A 17,281-nucleotide genomic window follows, 5' to 3' on the forward strand; every position below is an offset into this window, starting at 1 on the left:
GCTGTCATCCCTGTGTTATGAAGTGAAGCATAGAGAGGGGTAGTTGTTTTCCCAAAGATGCACAGTTTGTGCAGAGGCAGCATACATGTTTGGGCACCAAGTATATAGAGTTTTAAATATCTATTTGCCCTGATTTACCATTTTGAGATTTTTTGAATATGGACCATGTACATGATCGGACCACCCCAGTGTCTGGGCAGTTTCTAGCATAGCACAGGAAGAACCACCTAAGCATGTTTGCCACCTTCAACCACTGCTCACTCCCCTGACCACAGCTTGCAAAGCCTCCAGAGAGAATGCTACGTGGGCATCATGCTGAGTCGAAGTGGGAAAAGCCCACAGGGCCAGATGGCAGTCAACATCATGGTGCCCCACAGACTGCAGTCCACCCCCAAGTGGCTTATAAGGCATATGAACAGGCCAAATACAATGAACAAGCTAGCTCAAGTCTTAACATTTTTTAAAAAATGAAATCATTGAAATATTTTTTTTCAAGCTCGTGTAATTTCCTTTTGAAAATGAACAAAAAAGTGTGAAGTCATTTTTTAAAATAGTATTAATAGAATATTAAAATTTGAATCTAAACCCTTTCACAAGGTAGATGAGACATTTATCAATAATGATGCTTTAATTCAAATGTAACCTGGGTAACAGTTTTGATTCCTACTGGGATTTTTTTTCTTGCTCATTTCTTCACCTTATTCCAGACTTTTTATTTGTGTTTAAAAATAATGAATGGTAAGGCCTCCTTGGTGGCGCAGGCGGTTGAGCTCCGCACTGTGAAGCTGCCCGAAGCCTCTGCATTGCCGGTTTTATCCTGGCTGGCCAGGGAGCAACCCACATGGTGAGGCAGACCTCTCCTGTCTTGCCCGCTGCTCCCCTCAGCAGTGTATTTCATCAGTCTGCCTGTTCTGTTCCCTCCTCTGTCTCTGGTGAATCCTCTCACCCTCCTGCACATCTGGCCTGTTTCCTGGTTCTTGTATAAATAAATAAATCTTTAAAAAAAAAAAAAAGAATGGTGAATAGGAGGAATGCAGGAAAAGGGGAAGCCGCTGAGTGTGAGCCAGTAACACATCCCACCCCATCCCAAGAGCCCCACTCTTGGTTTTCTTCTCAGAGACATCTTCCTTTTTTTTTTTTCAATCTTCTAGAGATGTTGTGTACAGGCATTTTGTTGTTTTATTTGTTTAACTAAAATTTAATTTTGTTAGCATTATAGGTTCACATTCAGTTGTTAAGAAATAGTGTGGAGACACCTCCTGGCCTCTTTACCCACTTCCTCCCCAGGGCACGAGATACCATGTCCAGGGGGATACAGCCAGAGCACTGACAAGGGCGCAGCCACCCAGGGGCTGGTTTTCCATTTTTTTCATGTAATTGTTGTACAGGAGGTGAGATTTAAGTTGGAGTTCATTTTTTTTGCCCACAACTGTCCAGCATTGAAAATGCCATTCTTCCTCCATTGAATTGTTTCCATACTTTTTTTTTTTTTTTTGTGGGACCCTCGCCGGTGGTGGGAACGAATCGGCGCTGCAGAGGCTGCGGGCAGCCTCGCAGCCCAGTGCTCAACCGCTGTGCCACCAGGGGTGGCCCGAATTGTTTCCATACTTTTGTCAAAAATCAGTTGAGTCTACTTGTGTGGGTCTATTTCTGAGCTTGCCAATCTGCTCCTTTGATGTTTTTTATTTTTATTTTATTTTTAAAAAAGATTTATTTATTTATACAAGCACTGGGTACAGTCAGAAGCGCAGGAGGGTGAGAGAATTCACCAGAGCCAGAGCGGGGAGCAGAACAGGCAGACTGACGAAGTACACTGCTGAGGGAGCAGCGGGCGTGGCAGGAGAGATCTGTGTGCCATGTGGGACCCTCGCTGGCAGTCGGGGATCCAACTGGCGCTGCAGAGGCTGCGGGCAGCTTCACAGCCCAGCGCTCAACCGCTGCGCCACCAGGGGAGGCCCTGATCTGTTTTTTAAAAAACACCATCGTAGCATATGATCCACACTGATTGGGGTGTTTCTCTTTTTCATTATCCCCAGATCGAGGCTTCTGAGCCTTTTTTTGGGTGTCATAGGCCCCTTTGTCAGTTGGGGAGTCTCTGGCCCCTTCTCTGAGGAGTGGGTAAAATAAAAATGCATAAGGTTACAGAGGAAACCAATTATGTTTAATATACTTGTCAAGATAGAGAAATGCACTTGCTGTTCAGCAACACATGCACGGCTTTACTCACATGAAGTGGTAAGATCTGGCTCCTCATTAGTAATAGTTTCAGAGTAGTGATACTGATGTGTTAAGATATTTGCAACAACTGTGATGTGATGTGAGAAAATCTGTGATTTCTACCTATGACCAAGTCACTGGTAATTTGAGGGCGGGGGGTAGGGTTTATGCCTTACAATCATAGCTGAAGGCAGTACTGAATTCTATAGAGGTTAGTGAAAATGAAGATATAATTTTTCCCCAGCCAAATTCCCTGAGCCCTCATGCTCTTCAGGACCCCATGGGGGCCTGCATTGGTGCTTAGAGACTCTGCTACCTTCCTCATGCTACTTAGACTCTGCCAATAAGCACCTGGCTCTGCGCATTCTGTGTAGACTTTCATCAGATCCTTTCCAATCTTTTGCTGTTATTGCTAACTTAAGTTTTTAAAAGATTTAAAGATTTCTCCCTTCTCAAGAGGGTCACCATGCTGACCCCCTTGCATTCAGAGACCCTTGGCTGAGATACATACCCAGCTCTGGGTGAGCTGTTTCTCCCCCTTGTCTGTCTCTTTCTGGGGCTGCCCTCACTCCACCTCATGACATCTACCCTAGCCGAGGCTGGGGACCCCATGCTGTCACGGGGGATTATGTGGGTAGGCAGGCTTCGGAGGGTTCCCCAAGCTGCGAGCATCCTGTGAGCAGATGTATGCTCCTCTGCGTCTTTGTGCTGTTTTATTAACAGCAGATCGCAAGACACTAACATTCTATCATGTCAGCTCTTGTACTTGAGCTAGCGCAGGCATTGGCCTGTCAGTAATTAGCTGCTGGGTGGTGTCTTTTCTTCATCTTTTTTCTCTTTTTAATTGGAATCAGAACATCTTTTTTTCTTTCTTTCTTTTTTCTTCTGGATAGTAGATGCAGTCCGTGGAATGCTCTGTATGCGCTTGGCTGTTTTTCCACATTCACGGGCAATTAATTTCTAGCTATAATCCGGTTACCCGGCAAACACCAAGTTGCCTCCCAACATTGTCAGCCACTTGCTGGAACGACTGCTCCCCAACCCGCCTCCTCTTGGGAAAACAAGAGATAATAGCACCTCATCCTGAAATGTGTGAAGCATACCTGGTTTTGAAACCCTGGCTGTTTTAATTGTAGGTCTTTAATTAAGTCAGTGTTTTTGAACATCTGGCTTTGGGTTTTGTTTTTCTTTTTTTCCAATTTGGAGTGAATTTTTTTACTACCACGGTATATTAACATCAATTGTGGGGTGATGTCAACCACCATCTTCAACATCAACAATGTCCCTTGTTCTGGCCACAGAATCAAAAGCATTTATTAGGCACCCTCAGTAGACCAGGCCTTGTGCTGGGCTCCTCAGAGAGGTGGATATTTCCCTCCCACACCCAATGGGGGCTTCCTAATGACCGGATCTGAGCAGTCTGTCGCTAACCCTTCTCTGCCTCCCCACAGCTTTGGGACCGAGTTCCAGGTTTCCAGACTGGCCTGCAAAGCCTTTCACAACCCAGAGTCCCAGCTGACCATTCCAAGTCTGCCATACCTCTGTTTCCCCTGCACTAGAATTCCCTCAGCCTGGGTCACCCCTCCCCTGAGGCCTCATCAGCACCTCCATGGAGCCTACTCTGAAACTCCCCGGGAAGGCTGGTGTTGCTTTGGTGCTTTGATGCCAGGCGTGTCCTGCACAAGTCCCCTAAGACTCTGTGCACTTACTTGCCTCTGCTATGGATTCGTGGGGTGTCACCAGAGATGACCTTATGGCCAAATCCAGTGGTCAGTTCTCTGTTCTATTGGCTGCCTACAATGTCCTACATGCATTTGTCTAGACTCCCAGAGTGCTCCTCCCTTCTGATCCACGACTCACAGCCGTTCCTCTCCATTCTTCGCTGCTCTTCTTCCTTTTCTGCCTGCCTTCTGGATGTTGGTGCTCTCCAAGTAAGTGCTATGACATCCTTTCTTGTCAGCGTGCTTTCTCTATAGCTGTTCCTTCAGGTTCATGCCATTACCTTCCACCTAGTACGCAGAAAGAGCTAGGCTGAGCTCTGCACATGTGCCAACTTTATCTACACAACCTCCCTAACTGCACGCCTAAATGGTGTTCTGGCAGCAAGGGTTCTGGGAGGAAACAGAAGCCAACTTGAAACGTTCAAGAGATCAGAAAATAGTGCTCCCAGGGTGAGCTGGATCCTGGAGGCAGGTCTGCCATGCAGAGGCTGGAGTCAAGGAGCCACCAAAATGACAGACCAGACCGCAGGGAACTGGGTAGAAACAGCTCTACCTTTCTCTCCTGCCCTCTGATCTCCTGCTAGTGGCTCCATTGGCCCAACAGGAAGCTCTTAACAGGAAGCCAGAGGGCCAAGGAGCCTGCAGGTGACGCAGTTCATAATGCCCTTCCCTTTCACTGAAGCAGGCGGCCAGGTACCGGTTGCAGTCCTGTTCACAGGAGGATCTCCTTCCCTGTGTGGGCTGCAGCCTCCATCCATTTCTGCCTAGTGCTGGCACACCACGTGCCGCTTGTAAGCCAGACTCCTAGTGGGCTCCTTTGCTAACTGATCAACAGGAATCCCATCAAAGAGATGGCAAAGCACTAGCAGTAGGTTCCGTGGCCACCAAAGCCAAGTGTTCATAGCATTTATGATGCCCCTGGGCTTGCTCCAGCCCAGCTACGCGCCCGCATTTCCAGTCAATACAGAAGTGCCACTATGCACTCGGCTGGTGGAGCAGGAAAAATCCAGGGTATTTGTATTCTTCTACTGCATAACAAATACCTACGCTCTTAGTGGCTTAAGGCAGCACCCATTTATCATCTCATACTTTCTGTAGGTCCTCAACGAGGTGACTGAGTGGCTGGGTTTTGTTCGGAATCTATTTTTTCTTTTTTTAAAGATTTTTTATTTTTATACAAGAACTGGGGTACAGGCCAGAGGGGCCGGAGGGTGAGAGGATTCACCGGAGACAGCGCGGGGAGCAGAACAGGCAGACAACTGAAATACACTGCTGAGGGGAGCAGCGGGTGAAGCAGGAGAGGTCTGCTGCACTGTGTGGGTTTCTCCCTGGCTGGCCAGGCATCGAACTTGTGCTGCAGAGGCTGCGGACAGCTTCATAGAGCTGTGCTTAACCCCTTGCACCACTAGAGAGACCCTCATCCATGTTGTTAAGGCTGCTGTAACCCTAGTTGTTTTACCAGCTGCAGGATATTCCCTCATGGCATCCCAGGTTCCACACCGTCTCCCCCTTACTGGCATGGGTGTTCAGGTATGGTGGTGGCTTTGGAGAGCAGTGCCACTGAGCACATCACTGCCCACGTCCCTGTAGACCCACCTCTGCCCTCACCTTCTACCGCCCTTACCCTCACTCACCACACACCAGCCACATGGCCTCTTGTATAAACTCCAAGCCCATCCCTGCCACAGGACCTTTGCACCTACTGTTTTCTCTTCCTCAGCTGCTTTTGCTTGTCTAGGTTTCTTCATTTTTTTTAAAGATTTTTATTTATTTATGCATACAAAAACTGGGGTGTAGGCTAGAGATGCGGGAGGTGAGAGGATTCACCAGAGAGAGTGGGGAGCAGAACAGGCAGACGGACCAAAGACACTGCTGAGGGGAACAGCGGGCGAGTCAGGAGAGGTCTGCTGCGCCATGTGGATTGCTCCCTGGCCTCCGCGGATCGAACTCCTGCTGCAGTGGCTGGAGATAGCTCGATAGTGCTGTGTCTTTAACCCCTGCGCCACCGGGGAGGCCTTTTCTTCATTATTCTGATCTCAGCACAGTGTTGCTTTCTCAGATGTCCCTGGCTCACTGGGTCCCCCTTCCAGAACTGTTGCCGTGAGTCCCCATCTTCCTGGGGCCTCAAGGAGGGACCCTGGAGGGTGTGACTAGAGGACCGAGGGTCAGGGGTGGCATAAGAGATGGCCGGAGAAGCAGTCTGAGAGATGATGTGGGGAGGCCTCGCATGCCACGCCAATGAAGACATGCTCATCCTCACCGGCGTTAGGACTGGTGTCCAGGGAGAGGCCTGGTGCCGCCAGGGGGCTGCTACTCTAGGTGTCTGAGGAGGGCAGCTACCATAGATGCTCAGACCTGAGCAGGTGGGCTTTCTCCAAGAAGTATCCCTTGGAAAGGACAGGAGAGCCTCACATTTGAGTCTTTCAAATGACATGAAGCATCATTTCACATTTTACGGAATACTTGTTCAATTACCTTATTAAAAAAAAAAAATTTGGTTCGGGAACTCAGGCTGAAAGAACCTCCAATGCGTTGGCTTCTTTGGGGGGTCAGCTGTAGAAGAGATACCGAGAAACTGAGCACTGTCAGGGGCCCCTGGGTGGTCTGGGCCCCACAACGCTGAGCTGCCTGAGGCTGGGCAGCCAACTGGGTCTTTCCTTGGGGGCTCTGAGGGCACAGCGGCTCCACCCCCTTATTCCTCAGATGGGGAAACTGAGGCCTGGGAAGGCAAATGACTTTCCAAGGAGCAGAGCAGGCCCAGAATGCAGCCTCCTGGCTTCTGAGATGCTTCAGGGCACCGTGAATGCCGAGCCAGGCACAGAACACCAAAACCTGCTGCTCTCTTGGCCTTGAAGGCAGGGATGAAGTGGTTGGGGGTGCACCAGTTTTGGAGCCAAGTGAGTTTTAATTCCCAATCTCCCCACTAACTAGCTGTGTGACTCTGGGCAAGTCACCTTCCCTCTCTCAGCCTGGGTGTCTCGCGGAGTGAAGCGAGGAGGAGTGCCTCTCTAGAGCGTTGTGAGGTTCTGACTGCGGCACGGTGGGAACGCGTCCTTGGCGCGTGGGAGCCGGGGAGGTGATGGGGACTCTAGAGGGTCGCTGGGGAGCTGTGGACAAGCAGCTCTCGCCTCCCCCCCCCCCCATGGCGTGGTCCGACAGCAGGCAGAGCCTGAGGCAGGGGTGCAGAGGGCCAGGGGCGGGAGCAGGGCTGGGTGGCCGCTGCCCAGCAGGTCTGAGGGCTCTCACCGCGGGAACATGTGTTATGCACCACAGGCCCTGGATGTCTTGTAAAACTCACAATTTGTTCAAAAGAATAAACAGCATGAAAGGGGGATGCGGAGCCTTCATCCAGGGCTGGCGGGGGGCGGGGGGCCGCTGGAGGCTGGTTCCCATTTAAACCAGATTTGGAGGCGTCTGTGCTGGCGGAGCGCTGGGTCTGGGAAGCCCTGCCTGCTGCAGACTGGATGCGCGGCCCTGGCCCTGGATGGACCCACGGCCTCGCTGTCTCCATCTTTCAAACAGGGCGTGCAAGAGGCTGCGTAGATGGGGTGAATACAGGCCGCGGGTGAGAGCAGTGCGGAGTGGGGCCGGCGGCAGGGAGAGGGGCTGCCCTTCTTACAGGGGACAGGCAAGTCTGCATCTGTGAGGGGGTGACAGAGCAATCCTGGGACCTAGGCTACCTGGAGAGGTCTCTGGTCAATCGAAGAGACAGAAAAGGGTTCCTGGAAGGGGGACACACAGTTTTCCAGAAATTTGGGTGCAATGTGGACATAGATGAGCCCTGGAGGCACGTAAAAGACTCTAAGGTGGGAAAGTTTTTCATATGTTCCCCTGCTTTTAGAAACTGAAAGAAAGCCCCTGGAGTGGACAGGACAAAGAGTGGGGTGAAGGGCTGGCGGGCGGTCTTTAGAGGACTTGCCAAACCAGCCCGGACATCAGTGAAAGCTCCTTAGAGGATGACACACCCAGGCTGGTGTTGAAGAATGAGGAGGTATGTGTTTTGTGAAGGGAGGGAAGGGTGTTCCAGGTAGAGGGAACAGCATTAGCAAAACCGGGAGCTCTAGGAGATGAGAGCAGGGTGGGGGAGGGCCTGGGCCCTCCAGAGGCCGAGAGCGGGACTCAATTGTATGAGAGGATTTAGCAACAAGAGGGCTTGGCGTGGTTGTGAGGTGGGGAGAGACGATAGCGCAAACTCAAGTGTCTTTTGAAAATATGAAGGGACGGACAGGACTGGGAAGTAGCTGGTGGGTGGGGGGTGGGGGTTCCGATGAGTGTGTTAAGATAGCTGATACTCCTTTAAGAAAGGGGTGAAGAGAGAGTCTGCTCAACCCACCCGTGCTGTGAGGACAGTGACAAAGTTCATCCATTTACGTTATGACTGGTGCAGCCGGTGGAGTTCAGAAGAAATATATGGCCACACATTTTTAAAAAATAATAAAATGAAATAATTTTCCATAATAAAAGAAAGATCAGCTATGCATGGGAAATAGAGAGGAGGTAGATTTTATTTTTTCCTCCTAAATTTTAAGAAGGCAAATGCAACTAGGTGTTTAACTTTTTTTCTTTTTAAGAGACTTCAGATGGAGAAGGCAGAGAATTAGAGGTGGTTTGTGGCCAGTTGCTGAAAGAGGGTCATCAGAGGGTAGGTGTTGGGGAGTCGCCTGGGGGTTTGGGCCGTGGGCGAGAAGGGGGAAGCATTGCTGTGAGCTCCAGTAGAGCCTGTCACCAGCATGCGGACAGGGCTGAGCTATGGATGCCTCAATGTGTGAGCACTGAAGGGGTAGATCTGAGAGAGGGGCCCTAGGGGACCCCGAGGCTGGTGCTGAGCTGAAGCTGGTACGTGAACTCTAACTCTCCCACGGCCTGCTCGGTGACCTTCCTGGTGAGGGCAGGAGCAGGTGAAGCAGGCAGGAGGAGTCAGGCTATGGGATAGGGGGAGAGTAGAGACAGTGAGGGAAGAGGGGTGTGGCTGTCCTGACTCTCGGGCCTAGGCAGGAGGGCCGTCTCCCGCCTCTGGAAGGCCCTTCTCCAGGACCAGCCAGTGCATGGTGATTCACCTCCCCAGACCCCTAAGTTCACTTCCTGGGCACGTATCACACCTGCCTGGCCTCCTGAGCTCCCCGCTCCCTTCCCTCTCCAGTGTAATAAGTTGGAAGATTAATAGTATCCAAGGTTCCTTCTGCTCTCATCTCCCCTGACAATTTGGTTTGGTCGCGTTCAGGAGCTTGTCTAAGGTTGCAAAGTGAGTCCAGGCCTCTGCGCGCCGCCTGGGTGATCTCCCGCAACTTTTGCAGCCGCCCTTCACTAAATGCTGGTGGTGAAATTAAACTCTATGGCCACCAGGGGGCGCCAAGACCCCAGCCAACCAGCCACGCTGCAGGGAGCGCGCTCTGTGCTCTTTGTGCTTTGAATGGACTACTAGCTGCAATGAGAATGTGTTTGTCTCATCCTCCCATCCTTGAGGGAAGGCAGAGCCCCAGCTCAGTCACTAGCTCTGCCAGAGACCGTGGGCAAGTTCTGCCAGAGCTGGCTGGGCAGTTCCCCTTGGAGGATGGCAGTGCCTTTTTCACTGGGTGGGGGTGAGAGGGAGAGGGACCCTCAATGCCTGTGCACCCCCACCCCCACCCCACTTTGGGGCTGTGGAGTTTGCTGAGGGCGTTTCCACACTGGCGCAACCCTCACAACTCTCTGGGAAGTCAGTGCAGGAGCCCTGACTGCTGGTATGGAAACTGAGGCACAGAGAGGTGAATGCTTTCAACCACCTGCCCAAAAGTGCCCATAGCCAAGAAAGCTTCGCTCGGCCCTGAGCCAGAGTGGGCTCTGACCTCCCTGCTCACTGCAGCATCCAGGAGGCAGAAAGCCCTTTGGACCAGGGCTAGAGGCCACAAATATGCACGTCAGCCCAGTGGAAGGCTGCCGCCCCCAGGGAGGGCTTTGCCCCCAGACACCACCCTGGAGCTTGGGTGGCGGAACTTTGAGGACTAGGGAATTTTCATGGTGCCAGTTGCCCCCCAGTGGCTCTAAGCCAGGGTCGGCACACAGCCCCCTGAAGGCAGCCTGTGCAGGGCACCAAGCGGGGTTTCCCCTCCAGCAGTCACACGTGCCTGTCCTTTCTTCTTTCATTCAAAAAGCATTAATGGACTCCCTGGCTCCTGGGGAGGCCCTCTGTGGCCCCGGGCACCCAGATAGAAGCCACACCCCTTCTGGTCTGGAGACACACAGACTAGGAGAGACACCCACCTACAGCTGACCATGTGACCAGTGCCCTGACCTTGCGAGCTCATGGGAAGAGTGTTCCAAACAGAAGGAACGGCATGGGAAAAGGCTTGAAAGCAAGAGGCTGAACCAAAAAGAATGGGGGGAGATGTGATGGAGAAGGGGCAGGGCCATGATTTGGAGGGGCCTGAGGTCTCACTGAGGCCTTTGAACTTTAAACAGGATAGGGGAGTGTGGGCCTCCCTCTCACGTGGCTCTGCAATTGTCCTTTCATTTGAAAGTCTCCACCAACCTGGGGGGTTCCCACTGCTGATTAACTACATGGGCTCATCTCTCACAGGGGCCCCCAAACTCCACACCGTAGCACAGAGCTGCCCCCACTGGAATGCAGGTTGAAGGGGGAGGCAGTGGAACGGGATGAGTGAGAGCTGAGGCTGCAAAAGTAGGCACTTGGGGGAGGTGGGGTGCAAGGGCTGTGGGTAGTAGAGAGGGGGTGGCTGGAGCAGCTGATTTGTTTTAGAGCAAGAGACTCTGGGCTGCTTTCTACACTGTGGCATCAAAGACTGCCTGGAAACGTGTACAGAATAAGGTGGAATATTATGGAAATTGTCTTTCTGCTCTGTGGTCTGGGAATTCACGGTCACTGAGAAGAATTTCCCCTGGTCCCATATTTCCCCCTCTTTGAAAGTAAAGCGTTTGGATCAAATAAACACAAATTGTGGTCATACGTTTCTTCTGAACTCAACTGGCTTCACAGCCATAACATAAATGGACTGAACTTTTTTCAAACTGTCCTCCCAGCTTTGGAGGGTTGAGCAGACTTGACTCTTGAGATTCCATGTGGTACCCCAAAGTTTTCATCTTCGCTGTGGCCATTACTTGTGGCTGTTGGCCCCTGAGAGCCCCCTGGCAGTTGGGGCCACACTCTTGCCCTAACTTGGCTACACTAGACTTTGGGAAAGCCTCTGTGCATCCACATCTTTACCTACCAAGGGAGATTATCATACCTACTGCTCACTCGTGTATATATATATATATTTTAAGATTTATTTATTTTATGCATATAAGAACTGGAGTACAGGCCAGAGGTGTGGGGGGTGAGAGGATTCACCAGAGACAGAGTAGGGAGCAGAACAGGCAGACTAACTGAAATACACTGCTAAGGGGAGCAGCGGGCGAGGCAGGAGAGGTCTGCTGCGCCATGTGGGTCACCTTCCTGGCTGGGGATCGAACTCGTGCTACAGTGGCTGTGGGTAGCTTCATAGTGCTGTGTCTTAACCCTTTGTGCCACCAGGGAGGCCCCTCATGTATATTTTTTGCAAACAGTACAAACATATTGTTTCAAATGATCAAATAATATCCTATAAGCTGAAATAAAGAATCAGCAGTCCCCAAATTATCCTCAGGCAGTCCCAACCCCAGCTGTACTTTCCAGAGACAGCTACCTTGAAATCTTCAAATGTTTCTTCTGTCTTCACTTTGCTCCTTCAGTACATGTTAGCTGATATTTCTGGACTGTTCACTCTGAGGTGGTTTCTATGGCTTCCTGGGGAGGGCAGTGTGCTGCACCGACCTGTGTCTGACATTCCCTTGTCATTCCCAGAGTCCCAGTAGTGATAACGCACATTTTCTTTCTTTCTTTTTTTTTTTTTAAAGATTCATTCATTCATTCATTCATTCATTCATACAAGCACTGGGTACAGTCAGAAGTGTGGGAGGGTGAGAGAATTCACCAGAGCCAGAGCGGGGAGCAGAGCAGGCAGAAGGACCGAAGCACACTACTCAGTGGAGCAGCGGGCACGGCAGGAGAGGTCTGTCACGCCATGTGGCACCCTCGCCGGTGGCCAGGGATCGAACTGGCGCTGCAGAGGCTGCAGTCAGCTTTGCAGCCCAGCGCTCAACTGCTGCGCCACCAGGGAGGCCCAACACATACATTTTCATTAAATAGATCTTCTGGGCTTATGTTATCATGATATTGTACATATTTTCTAATCCAAGTACTCTACTCTGATTACTTGCTTTTTTTTAATCATATTTTTACCATTTTCTGGAATTAATAATTGCCTTGTTTTCTCATTTGTCTAGTTTTCTATGTTCCTTTAGCTAATTCTTTCCAAACCCTCTGATGCCCACAGACACAACCACTCCATATCACTGGCGCTGGCGCTTTCAGGAACCCTGTTAAACCTCTAACAATGTGTTATTATATATGGGATTCGCACTACCACCCTATGAGACAGTTACAGAATGGAACTGGGCTCAGCGAAGGGGTGACTTGCCCAAGATCACCCCGTGAGGCTGTCTAAACCCCTCAGCAGGAATCAGCGCCCAGGGACCCCACAGCCTCCCTCCCTGCCCACCCGCCCTGTGCCTGATGGAGCTGCCCTCCCTGCACGCTGTTCTGTGCCACTTCCACACCTTTGTGCTGTCTGTCCCCTGCAAAAGGAACAACAGCTTACTCGTAAGCACAAAGATGACCCAGGCTTCCAGGGCAGTGGGGAGCCCTCACCTCACCTGCCATCAGCTCTGCATCTTTGCAGGATTTCTTTGTCCTTTCTCCGGAGAGAAAACCCTCTCCTTTAATTATCTTGGTTGTGTTAAATATTTGCTTCACCCTGTGTCTGGGCTGTCACCTTTCCCTACCATTTTTTCACTCAGGGAGGGCAGTTCTTTTTATAATTAGTGCCTAATTTGTTAGTTTTCTGTCTCTGAGGTGAGACAGCTGACCAAGCAAGGGTCAGGGCTGCAGACTGACGAGAAACACAGAGCCGGGGGAATAGTCATCGATTAGTCATTGGCGCCGCTGCCAACACAGCTAGCCAGACTCATGGGCCCTGTCATCACTGAGAGGTTTAGAAGAACAAATCCAGTACACGCACTCTTTCTTTTTTTTTTTTTTTAAAGAATGACTTTATTTAGATATCATTTGCATGTGTACACACCACATACTTCACCTGTGTAAAGTGTTCGATGATGTTTTAGCACTTTCATGGAATTGTGCAACTATCACCACCATCAATTTTAGAACATTTCCATCACCCCCAAAGAAACCCCATGCCCATTAGTGGTTACTCCCATTTGCCTTCAAGTCCCCATTCGTGGCCAACCACGAGTCTACAGATTGGCCTATTCCGCACAGCTCATATAAATGGCTTCTCACAGCACGTTGTCTCTGTAATTGGCTTTTTTCAGTAACCATAATGTTTCAAGATTCACTGATGTTGTAGCAGGTATTAATACATCATTTCTTTTTACAGCTGAATACTATTGTATTGTCCCACCGCCTTGTGTCCATCCAGTCATCAGCCGATGGACCTTTGTGTTGTTCCCCATGTTTTGGCTATTATGACTAATGCTGCGCCGAACAGTCCTGTGTAAGAGTTTGTCGGTGCTTGTGTTTTCCCCTCTCCTGGCTTTTTATTCCATTCAAATGAAGAATGGCGAGGTCATGTGGTAAAGTGATGCCTTACTTTATTGGCAGTTGCCAGACCGTCACATTCCCACCAGCAGTGCATGGAGGGCTATAATTTCTCCATGTTTCTCATCAGCACTTGGTACTTATCTGTTTGGTTTTCTTGTATTCTGGCCAGCTGAGTGGGCGTGACGTGGCATCTCACTGAGGTTTGGATTTGCACTTCCTTGATGCCTGATGATGCAGAGCATTTTTTCATGTATGGCTTTGCCATTTGGATAAGTTCCTTGGAGCAATGTTGATTTCAATCTTTTATTTTTTTTAATTGGGTTATTTGTTATTTTTATTATTATCTTTATATTTCCTCCTTCCCCCGCCCCCGTTTCAGCCCCAAGCAACAGTTTTTTTTTTTTTTAAGATTTATTTATTTATGCATACAAGAGCTGGGGTACAGGCCAGAGATGTGGGGGTGAGAGGATTCACCAGAGACAGAGTGGGGAGCAGAACAGGCAGACTGACCGAAGTACACTGCTGAGGGGAGCAGCGGGTGAGTCAGGAGAGGTCTGCTGTGCCATGGGGGTTGCTCCCTGGCCTGCCAGAACAAACTCATGCCGCAGAGGCTTCAGATTCCTTCATAGTGCTCTGCTTAACCCCTTGGGCGCCACCAGGGAGGCCCACCAGGCAAGTTTTTTTTTTTTTTTTTTAAAGATTTATTTATTTATACAAGCACTGGGTACAGTCAGAAGCACGGGAGGGTGAGAGATTTCAGAGCGGGGAACAGAACAAAGAAGTACACTGCTGAGGGGAGCAGTGGGCGGCAGGAGAGATCTGCGCGCCATGTGGGACCCTCGCCCGGTGACCGGGGATCGAACCGGTGCTGCAGAGGCTGCGGGCAGCTTCGCAGCCCTGCCCTCAACCGCTGCACCACCGGGGAGGCCCCTACCAAGCAAGTTTTAAACCTCAGTTTCTTTACCTGTAATATGAGAGGATTGGGGCTTATAGTCACTACGGGTGACTATAACTGGTGTTCTGTAACTAATGATACATCCTGTAAATAATATTAATAAAAAGTATTATTTATTAAATGCTCACTGTATCTGTAATTCATATGCCTCATCCCATTTACATAATTACCAGTAAGGTAGAGATTTTTGTCCCTATTTTACAGATTAGGAATTAAAGCTGAAAAGGCTGGAGAAAATTTGGAAAATAAGTCTGAAGAAACAACAAACATCACCATCATCTCCCTCTCCCAAAGATGACTCACCCTTAAACTTTGGAAGCACATCCTTCTCGTCTTTCTTTTAAATGTGAATATGTTTCTTAAAATATTTTCACGCCATGTACATTGCCTGATGTCATCACATGCTGCGTGCAGAACATGGAGGGAAGGGTTTTCTCCTATCACTGCTGAAGAGATGAGACACGCGGCCTTGGTGGTGGGGAGCCCCACGTCGGTCGGAACATGTGAGATTTGTTCACACAGTGTGATGGGGTGCTAATAGGGGTGCTCATGAGCCCGTGTTCCCCCAGACTGTGAGGCCGTCCAGGGCTGGGACGCGCCTGAACAATCTCGCTTCTCTGGGCCCAGCTCAGAAGAAACGCGAGACAGTTTGATGAATTGATCGGCGCGAGCCCAGGGCCTCAAGGGGGAAATGAGAAACAGCTGGGCCTGCGATCGCCTTGGGCTGGGTCTCTTCAGGAGAAGAAGCTGTGACAGAGAGCCCTGGCTTGGGCTCTACACTCAGTGGCAGTCCCTGCCCTACCGCATCTATAAAACGGGGATTTCCCTTCGGGGTGTACAGAGGTGACGTGGGTGAAACTCTGGGCCTTGTTGAGAGAAAGACCTTGAACCTTGGGGCTTGGGAATTAGGCCATCTCCCAGCGCGGGCCCCGATGGCCGTGTGGGGGTCACCAGCCCACCTTCTGGCATCCATGCTGTGGGACTTGCTGAGTGCACCATTGTGTGGGAGGATGACGTAGCTGACCCGGCCTTGAGGGCCTCCCTGTCATTGGGCCATGAACTGCTGAGAAAAAGATTGTGGAAAGATTGACCAGGCTGGAGGGTCTGTGGGAGTCTGGGGGCCTGGAGTCCCTGAGCCCAGGTCTACCACCAAATTTCCAGGGTCCCCGGTCAAGTCAGGCTGCCTGCCTGGGCCTCAGTTTTCCCCTTGTAACATGAAGCTTGGTTTAGAGTTATGGGGTGAATAACACTTGGAACATTTGTCTACATGGGCACTTCTCAAACAGGCTTGATTTCTGGAGCACCTACTGTGTGACAGTATTACCCTTTTTTAATCTGCCAGTTGATGGCCTTCATCCTATCATACAGAATAAAAGTGAAGTGACGTGCCCACTGCCCCTGTCTGAGCAGATTTGGGGGCTCTGGAATGCCTGCCGTCAGCTCTCCAAATCTTGCCATCTTTTGGGAGCCACAAGCTTTCTTGAGTCTCAGTTTCCCCATCAGCTACAGCAGGTATGTTCATCTCTTGCCAGGCCTCTCCAGGACATGGCACCATCTTGTCAAGCCGGGCTCTATGGAGACAGCGCAATATGCAGCCTTGCTCCAGGGGACCATATCCAGGTCCCATAGAGCTCCTGGAAACCAAGTCCACCCCAGGCAGGGCTTAGTGACTTCCCCCTCTGTCTCCCCACTTTGCCTTGTAGCAGGAGCACCCACCCCGCTCCTTCTCTGGGGGCTCAGGCCCCACTCCCTTTAGGTGGCTCACCATCGGGTGGTAAAGGTGTGACTGATAAGGAAGAATTCTGAGGTGAGAGTAAAGTGCCAAACATCAGTGAAAATAGCAGCTCGCCAAAGCACAGCCCTGCACGGCAGCTCTCCCGTCTTTCCAGAGAATGGCTCTTGATTTCCCAGGAGCCAGCTGGCCTGGGCAGGTTCTCATTGTATATATGGATAAAGAAAACAAGATCCTGAGTGCAAATAGTTTTCCACAGGTCAGTGGTAGAGGCGGGTTGTACAGGGGTTGGCGCCTAGTCCCAGGATCCCGTCTCACCTTGACACAGCCTCTCCCCTCAAGAGTTTGGAGACAGCCAAGTGCGGTGGCTCAGAGGTGTCCACGGTTTGCAGTCAGGATGCGAATGAGTCCAAACTCTGGCGTGGCTGTCTATGCTCCGGGGTAATTGACTTCACCTCCCTGGCTGTTAGTTTTCTCATCTATAAAATGGGGATGACAACAGGACCTTTCCTGCAGGGCTGGTGAAGGTTAAACAAGGACATGTGTGAAACGCCGATGGAGCCTGGCTCTTGGTAGCCACAGCGTGACCCCTGTACCCTCATTCCCAGCCCTTCTGGGCCCTGCAGCCTCCTGGGGAGCTTCTCACACTTGGGCACGGGCTCACCCTCGGAGAGCTAATTCCATCGCTAGGAGGTGGGGGTCTGTGTGTGGAGCCTGGAAACACCCAGAAAATTTTAACATGCAGTCAACAGACCCATCTGCTTCAAGTCGCTCATCAGGCAGAGGGGTAAGTTGAACTGTTTCAGGCATGGTCTTTCCTTCTCTGGGACTTCGTGTCTTCTATAACTAAGAACCACTCCCTGCCATAGGAGTAGTGCTGGAGCAGCACTACTGACCTTCTCGGTCAGTCTGGCCTCTTGGAGCCTTGGTTTCCCTATCTGTGAAGTGAGGGCCACTGCCCAGGCTCCAGAGACTGACAGAAACTCACGAGCTCCAGGCTGCAGCCTCTGGGTTAATGT

General features: G+C 50.7%; 1 protein-coding gene across 1 annotated transcript in view; it reads left to right on the plus strand.

Moving 5' to 3' along the window:
• Positions 1–14,894, plus strand: part of DMRTB1 (DMRT like family B with proline rich C-terminal 1) — a 36,746-nt gene extending 21,852 nt beyond the window's left edge. The window contains exon 7 of the mRNA XM_054691228.1: positions 14,735–14,894. Coding sequence (XP_054547203.1) covers positions 14,735–14,746 — 12 coding nt within the window. The 3' untranslated portion in view covers positions 14,747–14,894. The remainder of the gene's footprint in view (positions 1–14,734) is intronic.
• Positions 14,895–17,281: the final 2,387 nt, after the last annotated feature.

Source organism: Talpa occidentalis, unplaced genomic scaffold (genome assembly GCF_014898055.3).
Source record: "Talpa occidentalis isolate TD23 unplaced genomic scaffold, MPIMG_talOcc4v2.1 talOcc4.9, whole genome shotgun sequence".
Classification (NCBI taxonomy): domain Eukaryota; kingdom Metazoa; phylum Chordata; class Mammalia; order Eulipotyphla; family Talpidae; genus Talpa; species Talpa occidentalis.